At 47.6% G+C, this 18,747-nt stretch overlaps 1 protein-coding gene across 6 annotated transcripts in view; it reads left to right on the top strand.

Moving 5' to 3' along the window:
• NLRC3 (NLR family CARD domain containing 3) overlaps window positions 1–18,747 on the top strand; it is a 1,163,446-nt gene that overhangs the window by 823,576 nt on the left and 321,123 nt on the right. For all 6 annotated transcript variants that reach the window (XM_078663141.1, XM_078663145.1, XM_078663144.1 and 3 more), the window contains one exon: window positions 1,325–1,408. In XM_078663141.1, coding sequence (XP_078519267.1) covers window positions 1,325–1,408 — 84 coding nt within the window. The remainder of the gene's footprint in view (window positions 1–1,324; window positions 1,409–18,747) is intronic.

Consider the following 18,747-nt stretch of genomic DNA (forward strand, 5'->3'; position numbering starts at 1 on the left):
CGCTAGAACCGGGCCTGGAGGCAAATAGAAAGAACAAACACGCTAGGAAAGGGAAAGAAAGGAAAATGAAGGAGGAGAAGTCAAAAAGCACGATAGATAGAAAGCGGCGAAGAAGGGGACAAAAAAGGAAGAAATGTTGGAAGGGTAAACGAAAGGAAGGATGGAAGAGTAAAAGAATGCTTAGACGGAAAGCCTCAATGGTGGAAAAGAAAAAGGATGGATGGAAGGGGATAGGATGGGTGAATTGATGCGTGATAGAATAGATGGATAACTGATGGAGGGGTGAAGGAAACTCTCTTAGGAGATCCTGCTTGCTTGCTTTGCTCTCTAGGTTCCATTAGAGGTATGATTCAAGGTGGGGCATATTTTTATTTTCTGCCCATTTCCTTGGATGTCGGTGTAGCTTTTGATATATATACAATGAATGTTTTTATGTGCTTCAGTCTAATAAATATTACATTTTAAAGATCCGCACCCATTCTTATAGTGAACTAACCATTGTTAGCAGGACCTCGGGGAGAAAAAGTGCTGGCATCCACAATGCTTCTTTGGTGCTGGACTTCTGTGTTTACAATTGTCAGGGTTGCTGAATACCGAGGCGCCCAGCGTGGATTCATTTTTATGGTTCTTTATTCCACCACCCTAGACGTCCTGCCACTTTACCTCACTTTTACAGGTTCTTTTTTGTGCCTGCTTTCTGTCTTTGTCACTGTTCTCGTATGTTTTCTTTTTCCTTTTCTTTCTGCCCTTCACTCTCTTGCTCTGTGCCAAAAATTGATGAAGGAAAATAAGTTCAGGTCTCCAAAAACTGTGCTTACCACCTGCATAAATTAAGCACTGCATTTGAGTGAGGCAGGGAATTTTAGCGAAATCAGACAGCTCTTTCTTACTCTTGAGTCTGTGGAAACCATCCTGCAGACCATTGCAAGCATGTGTCTTACAGAGAGCTGTCTATGATGGGCATACATCACACCCTGTCATGGAACCCAAAGCATTACGCGATAATCTACGGTGTGTTTATTGGCCATGGGTTCCTGTTGTGCGGTGGTCTGTGAAACCATGACTCGGCAGTGTGGATCTTTCCTTTGGGCATTTCTGCTACTCTGTCAGTAGTATCATGCCAGTCAGCTACTGGAAATGGTTTGTTTGGTCTTGTTGTGGGGTGTTGCAATTTGAATAAAGGCTTGTGAATGTACAACAGAGGCCTTTAAAGGTTGTGTATAGTGGGGAAGTATGTGGAGGATGTAATAAAAGGCTTTGTGAGATGATTGTAAAGTGTATTCTTGAGAGAACACAGTGACATCAGACCTTGCTTCTCTGTCAGTCTGCAGGAGAACACCATTGGGGACGAAGGAATCACCGCTATTTGTGCTGCGCTGAAGGTGAACACGACCCTTACATCACTTTAGTAAGTCTCTGGGCTGCATGATCTGTCAGTGGTGAATGTTGTCTATGTTACTCAGTGTATCACTTTATTGGGTGCCATTTTGCAAAACCAACAGCATGTGTCAAAGAAAAAGACATTTTTTGAAATTATTCTCATTTCATAAAAGCTGCCTTATTAATTGGAAAAGTAGAGCTTGTTACCACTTTACCCCTGTTCTTCGTCATATTCAATGATATTGCGTGGACAATCATAGAGCAATTGCCATCAGAGGCAGGATTATTTGAGAAAGAACAGCGTTGAGTGTTCAGGCTGGGCACCCACATAAGAGGCCTCAATGATGAAATACCATGGGGCCAACTCACTTAAATTGTTCCACAAGACTGACCACACCTACTCCCCCTTCGAGCAGTCGGATATTCCTGGTCCAACGGTGTCACTACCACTATGCGCTCTGCATAAAATATTGCATCTAGGGTGAAGCTGGGTCCACAACAGACAGCGACGTGGCTATACTGGACCCTCATTGGGAGTGAGCCCTAACCCTTGGATAATCAAAGTGATCAATGCGCCTTTATCTGCATACATATGGCCTTGGTTTAATGCATGTAACACTCGTTTACATCAAACACTTTTTATTTTTATTTCTAAGTTTAACCAACCTTTATTACAAGAGACTGTCCTAATAATGATCTGCCACGCTATCCCCGATACTGAATCAGAAACCTCCATGACACGCATGCGCGTAGACACGTTACTACATTTCGCATGGGCTAACCACACGGCCGTAATGCGCATGCGCGAAGACGCGTCTCAACATTGCACATGGGCAGACAACACGGCCAGTCTGCACAGGTGCTACACAGATACGGACACCGGAAGGTCCAAGTATGGGCACATCCGACCTGCTAACTACTAATTGAACAGACAATTGACAATCAGGATGAGTATAAAACATGAGACCCTACCAGCAGACCAAGCACTCTCAGCGGAGCCGCGTACGGGGCAGTCAGGAGGAACTTTCTCTTAGGCATCGTGAGTATACAAACAATGGAACCCAGATTGCCAAACCTACGACAATGTAAGCACTTGAAAACGCTTAAACTATGTATTATCCATAGGTAGCCAACCAGCACGAGGACCCCTACGTTTCCTGAGGCTCATGAGGCACTGAAATTAACTCATGAAAGTATGCCTTTTTCTATACTTTTCACTGCATTAACTACAAACCTTAATATTTATGACAAGTACGAGAAGCTCAATTGATGAGCAACCAACCTAACTTTTAAAGTGTGATAGTTTTTAGAGTGTGTGTTTTATGTTAAGTGTCTGTGTGTCTTGTCAGTTTCATTTTTTCACGCCAGGCACGATTTCACGCATAGTATTACATTCATGTCTAGAGATCGAAACCCGCACCATTAGATTTTTTCCCACAGGTCACTGAACCTTTGCATGCAGAGGAGTGGACCACCACAAAAAATTCTTTGTCCCCTTCTTCTGCAGGTCAGCTGTATAGCGACAAAGATATCTAAAATTTGTAGGTACATTGCATAACCTTCACCATATCTCACTTTTGTAGATAAAACAATTTTTAAAGTAGAGAAACATGAGTAAGGTGGGGATTTGTGTACCCCGTCCTGAAGAAGGAGTTCCACACTCCGAAACATGTTGACACACACACACAGGAGGTGATGCACATTGTCCTGCATCCTACACCTCCATCTCTTTCACCCTTTTAACAGCGCCAGCCCGGGGGCCCATTAAAATTCTTTTTTGCGTCTACCCCAAGAGCCAGGCACTTTTTAAACATCACTCGTCGATAACCTCACCACTGACGCACATAAAACATATACCCTCACACACACCCCACATAGTCATTGATAAAGTGCTCCCGCGTAATCGTAGGTCGCAGCACGCCGCATCCCGTAGAGGGGTGCGAAGACCCCAATGATGAAGCATGACACCAAGGGTCCTTTTGGTGTGTGAGGGGTATTTTACCAACACTGGGTGCTCCCAACCATAGTAGGGAAACCCCTCTATCATAAGAGTGGATTCATTTTGAACCCAATAACTACCGCCTAGAGGCTCTAATAGACAATGAAGCAAAATACTTTGCGGGGACCATACTAGAGGAGCTGACAAACTGGGCGGAGGCAAACTCTATAATACCGCTGAACCAGACACACTTTTGCAAAATGGCCAGCACATCCACAAACATCCTCACAATTTCTCTAATAATCGATGCAGCCAAAGGCTCAAAACTACCTCTGTATTTATGCTATATTGACTTCGGTGCTGCTTTCGATAACGTAGAAAGGAGCAGACTGTGGGGCAAGTTGGCACAATGGGGCATACCACAGCCTACTCTGAACATGCTGAAACTTCTACATACAGATACCTGGATGCAGGTGAAGTTAGGCGGCGGCACCCATATTTCCACGAAAGTTCCCACAACAAAGGGACTAAAACAGGGTTGTGTTCTTGTACCAACCCTGTTTAACCTATATATGACGGACCTTCCAAAGGCGCTTGACGCCTGCAACTCGCACTCACCGAGGATTGGAGGGAAATCAGTGTCCAACCTCATTTATGCAGATGACGTAGTTCTGCTTAGCCACTCTTACGTCGGTCTCCAGCATCTACTGATGGAAATGCAGACCTATGCCACAGAAAACAATGTAATAATAAACTTGAGCAAGACAAGGACAATGTCAATAAACAACAAAAAGAACCTCCATAAAAGTTGGCTCCTTGGAGGCACAAAACTTGACCCGGTTCAGGAATACAAGTACCTTGGAGTTATATTCGACAAGGAAGGGTCTTTTTGACGCCAGAAAGAGGAAGTTAGAAGGAAAGGCCTGCTGATCGCCTTAGCGCTCAAAAATCTCGCAAACAAACTGATGGGGCGTACCCTGACTCTGCTTCTGAAGGTAGCTCAGGCTAAACTACTTCCATCAATTGCTTACGGTAGCAAGGCTATGCGGGGAAGAAATGCAAGGGAGTTGGACAATACTCAGGTTAAAGCCTATAGTATTATGTTCAGCCTTCCGTCCTATACATCACCTGCTCAAATAAGGCTGGAGTTTGGACTCCTACGACAAGATCGAGCTAGCTTTTACAGGATCAGAAGTGCCACCACAAACACGTTAAACCATCTGCTGTGGCAGGATATGCAGCATAGGGAGCGCTCCCGAGCCAGAAGCTACCTTCAGCTAGCCTTAGAATACATCAAACCTACAGAAATCTGGGATGCGCAAATTGGCTACCCCAACTTCAAAAAACTGGTCTGGAAAACCTTAAAACAAATCTCTTTGGTGGAGGACAAAGCAAGCTTCGCAAACAGATCGCATGCCTGGATGACCCTTAATTCCTACAAATCACTGGCCTCACACCCATTTTTCAACTAGTGGAACTCGAAGTCCATAAAAATGAACTTTTTGAGACATAGGATGGGAATCTTTCCGTGTGCTCAACATTTTCCACCATGGCTAAGGTCACACGCACTAGAGCCGTGCAGTTTGTGCAATACCAAACAAGGCGATATAGTCCATCTAATCTGCTTATGCAAGAAAATGCACCAAGCACGGCAACAGTTTCTCAAAGATCCATTTAAACAGAAAGGCATCCACACTAGGAGGCAAGCGGTGTTCACCTGCTTAAACCCAGAAAATATACAACTAAGCTGTAGTGGCTTAACAAAAATTGCCCAAACCTACAAAAACTGAACCAGGCCTCGGCACTGCTGTACATCTTGACAGGAGCAAGCCCCATATCAGTCCACCGTAAGAAGAAATCGCCAACAGCAAAGAGACAACCCTTGCTACAAGTGGAGAAATTCTGAGAAATACAAACAAGACGACCAGCAGAAAGAAGTTTATGGCTGGTCGTAAGAAAAATGGAACTGCAATATATAGCTTCTAGCTATACAAGGACATATACTATGACTAAAATACAAGTTTGTTTATATTTGTATAGAGTCATTCAACATTTGGTTTTATTCTGAAGATTGCAATGGTTTTAAGTAACTATGCAGGAAATAAAGAAACTTGAAACCTGAGGTACTTCCGACCCAGAAGGTGATTCTTGGTCCTTCTGTTTCTTCTCCACCACCTGAAAAGGAAAAGTTATTCAAGAAACCAGCTTCTGGGGGGCGTGGCTAGCGACCGTACAAGATGGGCGCAGAATAGCAGAGCTCTGTGACTGAAGAGCCCTTCCCCACAAAATCCATGCACTTCTCCTGAAAATAGTCGGTGCTACAACACATCACCTGAAGCGGGAGGACCTCCGGTACACGCCGCACTATCCAGTTTTGCCGGGCTTCCAAGCCTCACGGCACACTGCCGAGGCGAATATCGCGGCCTTGCCTGAGCGCTGGAGCCGGGGACTAAAGCACAAAAACGGCCCGGCGGCGGGGCACCCTGAACGGAGATGTAATTACCGGCGGCGAGAGGCTGTGGGTGAGGGGCAGCGCTCCGGGACCTGCACTGAGAGGTGCTGCCTGAGACGGAAAGGAGACGGCACTCTGCTCAGTTGGGGTAGTGGACGGTTCTGGATCCGCCGGGCAGGGTGGCAGGGTGGGGGGCAAGGGTTTTAGACGTTGTAAGTTTACTTTGGTTTTGTTCTAAGTTGACTAGTTATCAATCTCTCCATGAATGCTTATTGTTGACTAGATGGAACACAAGCACTCAAACAGGCATATCGTTAGTAACTTGGAAATGTATATGCACACACGGCAGACGTTTCAGCCCAGGCGCTACAAGGAATACTACTCACCTAATAGAGTTATATAACAAGCGCAATGTGGCACCATGAAGATGGGGACGCCGGCTCCCAAACCCCACGATTGTCGTGCCCGTCACTGTCAGTTATATCCTGGAATGTAAACGGGATAGGACACAAGATAAAAAGAGGGCTAGTTCTACAATATCTAAAACGAAAAGGCCCCACGGTCGCACTACTCCAAGAAACACACTTAATGGGCAGGGCATGCAAAGCGCTGGACCGCTGGGGGTTCAGATTGGTCACCCACGCAGAGTTTACATCTGGATCCCGTGGGGTCGGTATACTGGTCCACAAGAGCTCCCCACTGGTGGTGCAGAAAACCTGGTCTGACGACCAGGGCCGATTCACCGCCATGTCCTGTCAATGGGAGGAGCACAGGTACAACATGGTCTCGGTATACATTCCCCCGGCGCTTCACCAGGCGGCCTTTAGGGACCTGGGTAAATTTCTACTTGACCTTCCAGAGGGGGAGCTGATTATAGGAGGGGATTTCAACACAGTGGTAGATGCTTCTATAGACCGAAGGCCGCCTAGGGACACAAACAGACACAATCTGGCCCTAAGGGAATTTCTAGATGCGATGGGACTGACTGACCTCTGGCGGCTTAAGCACCCTACATATCACCAGTACACCTTTCACTCATGGGCACACAATAGTCTCTCCCACATAGATTATTTGCTGACGCTAGCTATCACCCCGGAGCGTGTGAGTGCGGTGAAACATCTGCCGCGAGGCATCTCCGACCACTCCCCTATACAGCTCACTTATACAACGCAGTTGCCTGGTAGACGGAGGATTTATCCGCTCTATCCGGGATACCTCCAGAACCATAAAATAGCTAAGGCCCCAACCAAATCCACTGAACAATACTTTGTAGAGAATACACAATCAGTGGATTCGCCGAGCATTCTGTGGGAGGCCTATAAGTCTGTGATCAGAGGTCACGCCATCTCAACCATTACCCGACACACACGAGAACACAGGGAGCACCTAGAGGCTCTGGAAACGGCAGTACAGCGGGCGGAGGTGACACACACCGAGAATCCCACTGAAGCAACAACACAAGTCTTGTCACTGGCGACCCAAGAATTTAGAGCATACGCCTGGGAACAAGCGAAAACTAGGCATACAGACACCTTGCACAGAGTGTATGAGCTTGGGGACAAGACAGGGAGGATGCTGGCATGGCTGGAGAAAAAAGAGAAAGCAAATAGATGGATTGCACAGCTGACACTAACGGACGACACTGCCACAACTGACCCCCAACTTATAGTGGAGGAGCTAGCGACATATTATGAGCAGGTATATACACCGCACGTCACAGCCACAGTGGAGGACAACATGCACTTTTTACATACTATAGAAATGCCCACGCTGCCCCTGGAGGACATGCAGACACTGGAGGCAGACCTTACGGCCAAAAAATTGGGGGTGGCGCTAACGGCCCTCCACACTGGAAAGGCCATGGGACCCAAACGGCTTACCAGTGGAACTCTACAAGAAGGTGGCAGGCACCACCACACCCCACTTGCTCAATATGTATAACGACTGCCAGATGCAGGGAGTGCTGCCCAGAGATCAGAGAGTGGCGATGATCGTGGCAATACATAAACCGGGCAAGCCCGCGACGATGCCATCGTCATACGCCCCGATATCGCTAATAAACGCAGAGGCTAAGATACTGGCGAAAACACTGGCCCTCCGGCTGCAGCCACACCTTAAGGCACTGGTCCATCCAGATCAATCTGGATTTATGCCTGGCCGCAACACCTCCCTCAATTTACGACGCCTACACGGTGTATTGGCCCGAATACCCATGATAAAGGAAGACGCAGCCATCCTGTCATTGGACGCCACGATGGCGTTTGATCTCGTAGAATGGTCATTCCTGTTTGCAGTCCTCCGAAAGATGGGAATGGGCCCCAAATTCTGTGGGTGGATCAAACTATTGTATACTGCTCCTCTGGCACATGTGGTGGCAAACGGTCATATCTCAAGAGAGATTACATTGGGGAGGGGGACACGACAAGGCTGCTCGCTGTCGCCGCTCCTCTTTGCCCTCATACTGGCACCACTTGCCGCATGGCTACGGCAGGAGCCGAGGATTCGAGGGATAAGGAGGGAAGCGGACTGGGAGGACCGGATCTCGTTGTATGCTGATGATGCACTGATATATTTAACATCCCCAGCAGAGTCCTTGAAGGTCCTAATGGATATCCTCACGGCATACGGGACGGTGTCTGAATACACCATCAATTGGACAAAATCGTTAATGTATGTATTGCACGGCTCCACGCCCGAGCTGCCTCTGGGTTGCACGCTCCAAATTGCAACCGGAGGGTTCAAATATTTAGGGATATATGTAACCCCACAAGACACTGTGTTTATGGCTGAAAACCTGACAAAACCCCTTACACGGCTCAAGGCAGATGTCGGACACTGGCGGTCTCTACCGTTGACACTTCTGGGGAGGGCGGCGTTATTCAAAATGTTGGCGCTCCCTAGATTCCTCTACGCCCTCCAAAACACCCCTTTCCCAGTCCCTCTTTCTTACTTTAAGGCTATCGAAGCTAAAAACTCCTCACTACTATAGGACGGTAGACCACCCCGCATAGCGCAACATAAGCTGGTACATAGCTGGTATGACGGCGGCATTGCCCTGCCGAACGTAAAACTCTACTATTGGGCTTCGCAATTAATGATAATATATCAGTGGCTGCATGTCCCCCAGGATGAGCCAGCGTTCAGGCTAGGCAGGACCCTACTCCCTGTAGACAACTTGATGAAGGCCCTCTACACCAACAAACGGCGGCACGCACTTACAGGTCCTACCGCACACACAATCAAAATCTGACATACCGCGCAAAGGGCAGTGGGCTGGGAAGGAGTACTGACACTTGCCACTCCACTCTGGGAGACCCTGCGGCTGGGCACCCTGGTAAACACTAAAGGGTTCAGACAATGGGACCTCATAGGTATTACTAAGATTGGAGACCTTTGGGTGAGGGGGGAGATCCTCACTTTCACAGCACTGCAAGATAAATATGATATGGGAGACACAGAGCTTTATCGCTATATTCAAATTAGACATGCTCTCCAAAGCGCAATCCCCCAAGGCACCAAATTGGCAGAGTCCTCGCCCCTGGAGGACAGAATTCTTACAGACTACATGGACAAAAAAGCCATCTCACAAACCTATTGCAAGCTGGTTAATAATCAACCAGATCACACACTGACTCTGCGGGGCAAAGGGCCAATAGACCTGGGAGACATGGAAGATTCCGATTGGTTGGACGCACTGGCGTCGGCCCGGGAGGTGGCGATCCCATCGCGGCTAAAGTTGATACAACTCAAGGTGTTACATCTTGTGTACTACTCCCGCACCGTTTTACATAAACTCGGGCACGCACCAGATCCATTTTGCCTTAGAGGTTGTGGGCATGTTGGAACATTTTATCATATACTGTGGGAATGCCCCAAAATACAATCATACTGGGACCAGGTAATGACCGAAATATCGGAGGTAGGGGGGGCAGAGGTTCGGCGGGACCCCCGGTGCTGCATACTAAACATCTGGCAACCTACTGATCTAAACTTAGCATTACAAAACTGGGCTACGCTGGTCATGACAATTGCTAAACAAAACATTGCCAGGAACTGGGGCTCAGGGTCACCGCCTACACTGCAGCAGTGGGGCACGGACATGGACATTGCCATGGTGGCAGAGAGAGCGGTCTACACACACAGGGGATGTCCCAAAAAGTGGTCCAGAATATGGGGGAGGTGGAATGGGTCCCGGGGGAATATCTGCAATCCGCCACACGCAGCATCACCCCCAGAAGACAGCCCATGAGCGGCGACGGGATTAGATAGACAGAGTTATAGCTGTATACGGAGTCGTACATGTGGGGGGATACGCCGAGAACGACGTTCCCTATAGTACTGTAATGACGATGTGCCAGGAGTGGGATGACCTGTACGTAGTGCAATATAGTGTGCTCTAATTAATTACTGCTGGAGATGATTAATGTTCAATGATGTTTATGATGTTTGTGATTGTATGATTATGAAATGACAATAAAAAAAAATTAAAAAAGAAACCAGCTTCTGTACCTCAGGAGGGAATATCTGAGAGGAAAAACCGTCCGTCGACGACGACAATATCAGTTACGTCGACGACGGCATCTAAAATTAAACTGGCGTCGATTCCAGCTCTGTCGACGGGCCCGTCATCTGGAGCTTTGTTGACGACGACTTCGACGACGCTACAGGTACCTGTCACTATGTCGTCGACGATGTTGACAACGTCGACGATGATGACGCCGACGATGGTGTCGGCGACGAAGACGACATCGACAGTGACAATGTCGATGACCACGGCTACAATGGTACTGACATTGAGCTTGTCGACGGTACTATCGACGATCAGCCCATCATCGTCGGCCACCCATTCTCCGACGAGGATTCCTTCGACGACGACCTCATCGACGATTCAAACGGTCCAGATTTCTATAAAAAGACACCAAATCATTCCGGAAATGACTTCTCCTTGTAGAGTGACACCCTTACCTCCGGCTTTGCTCTTGGAGGAAGAGTTTTCAGAGGAAGGTCCTTATGGGGTTGCTTACAGCCCATCCCAACTTCAAGATTTCGACGGAGAGAGTATCCGGGGTTGCCTTGGGGCTGTTTTTAACTGGTTCCAACATAACAGCCACAAGTGCAACTCGGATAAATCGGAGGTCCTCTTCTTCGGGTGCAGTTCTGATCCAGATTGGAAGGAGTGGTGGCCAGAGAACATGTTTCCCCCGGCGGATTCTGCCCAGGTGGCTAAAAACCTGGGGATCAAGATGGACAATGGCCTTACATTGCGCTCCCAGGTAATTGGTCTCACTGGCACCTGTTTTGGCCTGCTTCGGATGTTGCGAAAGTTCCTCCCTTTACTATCGGAGGAACACAGGAAGATAACAGTGCAGGCGATAGTCGGCTCGAGAATTGATTATTCTAACATCCTGTATCTCGGCCTGCCAGACTATCTGCTACAACGGCTGCAGGTGGTCCAGAACTCTGCAGCACGGGCTATCTTTGGATTACCTCGCCGTGCCAGAGCCTCTGGACTCCTGCAGTCACTGCACTGGCTTCCCGTCCGGAAGCGGATTATTTTCAAGGCCTTAACCTTGGCGCATAAAGCTCTTCATGCTTCAGGAGCAAAATACTTACAAAAAAGGCTAGCCTTTTATCATCCGGCCAGGGCTCTGAGGTCCGGATCCTTGTTTCTTGCCACGGTTCCGCGTATAAAAAGGGCCCGCATTGGAGGCCGCTCTTTTAGACTGCTGGCCCCGCAGTTGTGGAACATGCTACCAGTAACATTGCGTAGTACACCAAATCTACTGGCGTTCAGGAAGGGTCTCAAGACGTGGCTCTTTACTTCTTAGTTGTCCCTCTTGTGGTTTTTTTCTGGATCCCTCTCTGTTCTTTTTCGTGTTATGTTGTGAGACAGGTGTGCAACCAAAGCGCCGGGACACTCTTCTGAGTAGCCGTGCGCTATACAAAACCAAGATAACATAACATAACATAACAAGTGAAGTACCAGGACTCGGATTCTGAAGAATACTATATGGAACAACAACATTATGTTCCACGAGATAGACCTCAGGAACAGTCACAGCAGGGTATGGTGTCCATGCCTTCCTCACTCATTAGTGACTTGCAATTTATGTTGCTGGATTACAAAAGAAGGTTTCCGTCTCGGACTTCTGAACAATCAATGCAACCACCGCCTCCACCAGCCCCGACCGTTTCTTCAGCTACAGTGGCTCCTCAGTTGCCTCAACCTCCGGAGTCCGAACCAATGGAAAGTCACCACGATATCGTGACTATGCATGGTGATGATGATTCATCAGATGAAGAGTGAAATATGAATCAGGTTCCGGACCCAGATAGAGAGTGGGACGATTATGTCATTCCAGATATGGCCTCACCATTTCCAGATCCTAGTGATTCTCCTCCAGCAGACATCGGAGGGTTCCATAATCTTATGGAGAGGGCTTCCAAGAGATTTGGCCTTCTCATTCCAACTGTACAGTCGGAATGCTTCCTTTATGATTTTAAGGAGCCTTACTGGAAATCCATCCATTCAATCCCGATTGTGGAGCATGTATGGAGTGAAGGAATAAAGGTGATGCAGTCTCCAGCTACAGTCATCTCTTTTCTTCCGCGGCTGGAGAGAAAATATAAGGCTCCTGAAGATAGTCCCGCTTGCCTGGTTGGTCAACCAAAGCCGGATTTTGTTATCTCCCAGGCGGCTCAAAGAAAGTCGAAGAATCCATTGGCGCCCCTTACCACACCACCAGATAAGGAGGGTAGGCGCCTAGACAATGTGGGAAAGAGGTTTTCCTCTATGTCCAGTCTTCTTGTTAGAGCGGCCAATGCACTGCAATTTTGAGATGAATGTGATGCGATTTATCTCCATTTATGGATCAATTGCCTGATAGTTCCAAAACGGAGGCGAAGAAGATACTGGAGGAAGGAGAAAGGTCTTCTTCAGAAGTTATAGATTGTGCTATGGACATTGCCACCACTGCTTTTCGCGCTTTGACAGTTTCAGCCGTTCTAAGACGTCAAGGCTGGTTTTGGGCTACCTGGTTTCGCCCCGAGGTTCAGAATAAGATCCTGGACTTACCATTTGATGGAGAAATGCTTTTTGGAAAGCATGTAGACGACGCTCTACAGGACATCAAAAAGGACACGGACACAGCAAGGTCCTTGGGGACATTGCAATACCGCAAGGTTCCCTTCCGGGGTGCAAGAGGAAAAGGTTTTTCGACTTACAGAGGAGGATACCAACAGCGCTACTCCTCCTATTCGCAATCCTCACAGTTGTACAAACCCCAGTACTCTCAACGCCAATCCAATCGGCGTCTTTCTCTCGCCAGCCATCAAGAGGACAACAGGGACGTCAGGGGAGAGATGCTTCTAAACGTCAATAGCGGCTTCCTGGCTCTGTCTACTGTTCCACCACCCCCAGTAACATCAGTGGGGGGCATGATATCACAATGCCTCCACAACTGGGAGATCATTACATCGGATCGGTGGGTCCTCAATATCATCCGATTTGGCCACACATTAGAGTTTCAAAATGTTCCACCTTCCAGAGCCCCTCGCGCCACTGAGTCAAAACATCTGAATCTTCTACATCTCGAAGCTCATCAGCTGCTCATCAAAGGAGCGATGGAATCAGTACCTCAGTCCCAACGAGGAAAAGGGTTCTATTCCAGGTTTTTCCTGGTTTGCAAGACTGAAGAAAAATGGCGCCCAATTTTAGACCTGAGGGAGCTCAACACCTATCTCATAAAACTCTCGTTTCGGATGGTATCTCTTCAGGATATCTTGCGTCTCCTGAATCCTGGCGATTATATGGCAACTCTGGATCTCGAGGACGCATACTTCCATGTTCTCATTCACCCGGCACACAGGAGGTTTCTACGCTTCACAGTAGCCAAAAGCCACTTTCAGTTCAGGGTCCTACCTTTCGGACTCAGATCCGCTCCACGGATATTCACAAAGGTATTGGCCCCAGTTTCAGCGTTTCTCAGAAAGTAGTCACTGTAGGTTTTTCCCTACCTGGACGATTGGTTGATAAAGGCTTCTCTTCTCAAGCAACTACAAGGGCCGTCGAGAGTTGGATTCAACTTTTCAATCATCTGGGTCTACAACTCAACAGAGACAAATCAGTCCTTCTTCCACCAGGTCGGCCAAGTTCCTGGGGTCCATTCTGGATACGACTTGTTGCAAGGCTTTCCCTTCAGAGGAAAGGCAGAACAGGCTGATTCTTTCCGTCCGTCAATTGCAAAGAAGACGAACTCTGTCAGTCCGCCAATACAAATCTCTCCTAGGATCGATATCATCCTGCATTCCCTTAATTCTGCATTGCAGACTTCCTCTGCGCCCCCTGCAAGAACAGCTGGACATGCAATGGTGCCAAGCAGAAGGATCATTTAAAGTTCCTCCTGCTCCTTTGGTTCTGGCCACGGACGCCTCTCTAGAAGGCTGGGGAGCAGTTTTGCAAGATCTTCAAGTGAGGGATCACTGTACTCCAGAGCAACGCACTTTCCACATCAACCTTCTGGAGCTTAAGGCGATTTGTTTGGCTTTACTAGCTTTCCTTCCGAGGATTCGGAACTCCACTGTCCTGGTCCGTACAGACAACACGACGGCCATGCACTATGTGAACAAACAAGGTGGAACAAGATCTCGACTTCTTTCCAGGGAGGCCCAAGAGATCTGGGAATGGGCAATTCTTCAAAAAAAATCTCTCTCTCAGCGGAACATCTTCCAGGGGCCCTCAACACGACAGCAGATACATTAAGTCGTCTGAGGTCAGTCTCTCACGAATGGGAACTGGATCAAGACACTCTCGATGGAATTTTCACTCGTTGTGGCACTCCATTCATAGACCTGTTTATTACACCAGACAACAAGAAATACCGGTTTTATGCAAGCAGGGATCACCATTGAGGGTCGTTGGGGAATGCTCTTTCGAAAGCCTGGTCAGGCGCATTCGTTTACGCCTTTCCGCCAATTCCCCTGATTCCAAGATTACTGAGGAAACTCAAGACGGAACCCTGCACAATGATTCTAATAGCTCCGACATGGCCCAGCCAGTTCTGGTTCACAGAGCTTCTCCTACTCTCTCAGGATCGGCCGGTTCACCTGCGTCCCATTCCTTCTCTATTGACGATGTCCCAGGGCCAAGTGATGCATCCAGATCCGAGCTCACTTCAGTTGACAGCTTTGCTCCTGAGCACCGAGAGTTCAAGACTTTAAATATCCGTCAAGACTGCAAGGAAATTTAAGCTCAAGCCCGTGCACCAAGTACCAATAAAACCTATCGCGCAAAATGGAAACGTTTTTGTTTGTGGTGCCACCGAGAGAACCTTCATCCATTCTCTTCAGCTCCTCATAAGATATTAACTTACATTCTGTCTCTAGCCAAATCGGGTCTTGCACATTCTTCCATCAAGGTACACCTGGCAGCTATCTCTAGGTTCAGACGGACAGCCTCTGGCCCTTCCCTCTGGTCGGCAAGGATTGTCAAACAATTCCTGAAAGGGCTATTTAGAGTCTTTCCTCCGGCTAGACCTCCTCCGCCAATGTGGCAACTCAACCTTATTCTTGCCCATCTCATGAGACCTCAGTTTGAGCCTATTCATAGAGCAGAAATCAAATTTCTGTCATGGAAGGTGGCTCTCCTTCTGGCCTTAACGTCAGCCAGGAGAGTTGGAGAACTTCAAGCTCTCACGAATAAAGAACCTTTTTTACAGTTCAAAAACGACACTTTGATTCTGAGAACAAATCCGAAATTTATTCCAAAGGTCCCTTCAGATTTTCATTTGAATTAACCTGTTGTTTTAAAATCTTTTTTCCCTCGACCTACGACTCCAGCGGAAAGATCTCTCCATTCCTTGGATGTCCAAAGATGTCTGAAGTTTTACCTCGAACGTACAAAGGATTTCAGGAAGTCTACACAGCTTTTTGTTGCTTTTAGTACTCCTTGGAAGGGATATACCCTCTCAAAGCAAGGATTTTGCGTTGGATTTCCAGCGCAATTCACTACTGTCACCAAGCGGCGGGTAAGCCGCTAGAAGGACGTGTCAAAGCTCACTCCACAAGATCAGTTTCATTATCAACTGCTCTCTTTGCTGGAGGTCCTATCAAGGACATTTGTAGGGCAACTACATGGAGCAGTGCCTATACTTTCACAAAGCACTACTGTTTTGACTCTTCCACAAGGAGTGAGGTGGCAGTGGGACAAGCGGTCCTGAGGAATCTCTTCCAATAAACTGTGAGCTTTCCCTTCTATCCCTCCTTCCTGTTATTGCACGTTTTGTATCTGATAATATTTTTCTGACTACTGTTTAAAGATCTGTTAACGGATGTATGACGTTACAACGCATACTTTTACAACGCCTACCTTTACATCGCAAGTTTTACAACGCATACCTTTACAACGCATAATGCTTTTAGGCGCTGGATAGTGAATAGTTTAATTTACTATTCCAACTCCAATCCCCGTGGATAGTAGGGAAGGTGTTGGATAGTACATTAAACCTATTCCCTATCCTAGAGCGCCCCCCAGCGCTATGCATTGTAATCGTTTGCGTTGTAAAAGTTGCGTCGTAAAGGCACTGCGTGGTAAAAGTTGCGTTGTAAAGGATGTTTACCTCTGTTAACTTATGATGAAAGTATAGATACAGAGTTATTTCAATATTTATGTCACAAAATGTTTGTTATTGCTAACTGCTAGCTACTCTGATACAAGCTATGGGAATCTATTAAAGTTCCAATACTGGAGTAAGAAAACAAGTTACTTACCTGTAACGTTGGTTCTCCAGTATTGATAACTTTCATAGATTCCCATGCGCCCACCCTCCTCCCCTGGGAAAGCTCAGCCTTGAGTAAATGAGGTTACTGTTACACAACGGCAGCGAAAATCTGAGGCTCTGAGGCTCTCTCAGGAGGGTTCTAAGGGGTGAGGCTAATCTGATTGGCTGTTACATGTTTTTGGTCTCTTTTGCAAAAAGAGGTGGATATGCTCCAAATGAGATGAGGCCTAGGCCTTTCTTTCTCTTTTGTACCTACTGCTATGTTATTTTTTATTTATTGAGGCTCTCATTCCGACGACGTGGAATGATACAAAAGCTATGGGAATCTATGAAAGTTACCAATACTGGAGAACCAAAGTTACAGGTAAGTAACTTGTTTTCTTCCGCCCCGCCTGCAGCCGCCGCGCTGCTGGAATGCATCCTAGATTGGGACCGGATTTGCAAAGCTCAAAGGGGGTCTTGCTGCGAACATAGAAGTAGGACTCCGGGTTGACAGACAGTGGCACGGAATGACAACAGCCCTCACCGATATTGAAGGGCTATGTAATAAAATGGAGCTTTCATGGCAGTGTTACTCAAACTTCACTCCTAAACCTAACCGGAAGTAACAAAAGTTTGACAGACATGTTTGTAATGATCACAAAGACAACAAGCGCGTTCTCATCCAGGGGATACTCATCAACAGCCATAATCTATGAATAATCCCCGCCCATGTGTGGGATCCTGGAGCATATAGAAAATTCATATATATTCATATATTGTCATCGACAACATCCCTAAAAAAGTGAGAGGCGGGAATCGTAAATTGGCTTTACGCCGATTGGAATCAAGATACATTATTCTCTTTGTAGGAAGGTAGATCCCTGACTATGGTTGCCCCCAACTTTTTTTGCCTGGTGTTTTGCTGGTTTTCTGACTTAGTTGACCTGGGACCCTGCTATTCAGGGCCCCAGGCCTACTGCTCTCTCTGTAAAATGGATTCCATGTACCTTAGGTACATATCTAAATTGGATACTGAGTCACCTTATCAGTCCCTGTACAGTGTACCTTAGGTACCCAGGGCATAGGTGTACCCAGGGCCTACCAGGGGCTGCAGCATGTATTATGCCACCCCTGGCTGGCCATCCAAATCTGACACAACTGGCTGCTTGACAGCTGGGGCAAGGTGGTGTAATCACCCTTTGCTTTAGATATAGTATACCTATATCTAACCCTAAAATGGACACACAGATCTCCTATCAGTCACTCCTATGGCAGGCCTTAACAATCCTGAAGGCAGAGTGCTTGGAATCGTGTGAGATGGTGCTCTGGCATGAGCTGAGCCTGTCTGCGGCTTTCGGGATCCATCCCTTAGCCGTTTCCATGATATCGCATACCATATACTCTTAAGTGCATTATAATCCTTGCGGTTATATGCCAACTCTGGTATCGCTTTAAAAAAACATGTCGAGTAAGGTGTCATACGAATTGGAATACTAACCCCTCGCCAATTCTGGCGACGGGGTTAGCATTCCACCCTTCTAGAGGGACACGACATGTATGTAACCCCTAACCCCGGTTAAAATCAGACAGAGCCTTAGCATCCACAAAATGGATGCTGCCACCGAGACACAAGTCTGCCCTCCTGCTGCTGGGAGTCCTCCCAGAGCAGGAGATAAGGACAAAGGGTTTCCTGCCAGGGGCGGTGCCAGCACCGTCCCAGACAGGGTTTTGTGTATTGTAGGTAGGCAGGGCTTCAGAGGAAGGTGACTGCACGTGGCACCCCGGTGCTCACTGTGCATAGGCTGGCTGGAACCAGTTCCAGGGTCACTCCAGACCCTGTGCAGGGGAAAAGCCCGCCAAGGAAGTGGGTGTAACCACCCCCCTCCTGGTCCCACCCCTAGGGCAGGACTTAGTCGCGTGCCAGCCCCTTTTTACAGGATAAAGGTAGGAACTGGCCCCCTTCCAAATCAGATCATCTTTGAATCCTGAAACTACTTTCCACGAAAGGAACTCAAGACTTCTTCCTAAGATTTCTCCCTTGTGACTAAGGAGTAGTCACCCTGCATCCGCAGGCACCATCTTAAGAACACTGCGGTCTGCTGCAAGTCTCTCCTCCGGATCAAGACTGCCCAGCTCGACGAGAACCGGCTTCCCTGGCACCTCTGACCTCTACCTACATCATCAGTCACGCTGAGATTTGTGGGTGTGACGAGACC

The sequence above is a fragment of the Lissotriton helveticus genome, chromosome 10 (assembly GCF_964261635.1).
Source record: "Lissotriton helveticus chromosome 10, aLisHel1.1, whole genome shotgun sequence".
NCBI lineage: Eukaryota > Metazoa > Chordata > Amphibia > Caudata > Salamandridae > Lissotriton > Lissotriton helveticus.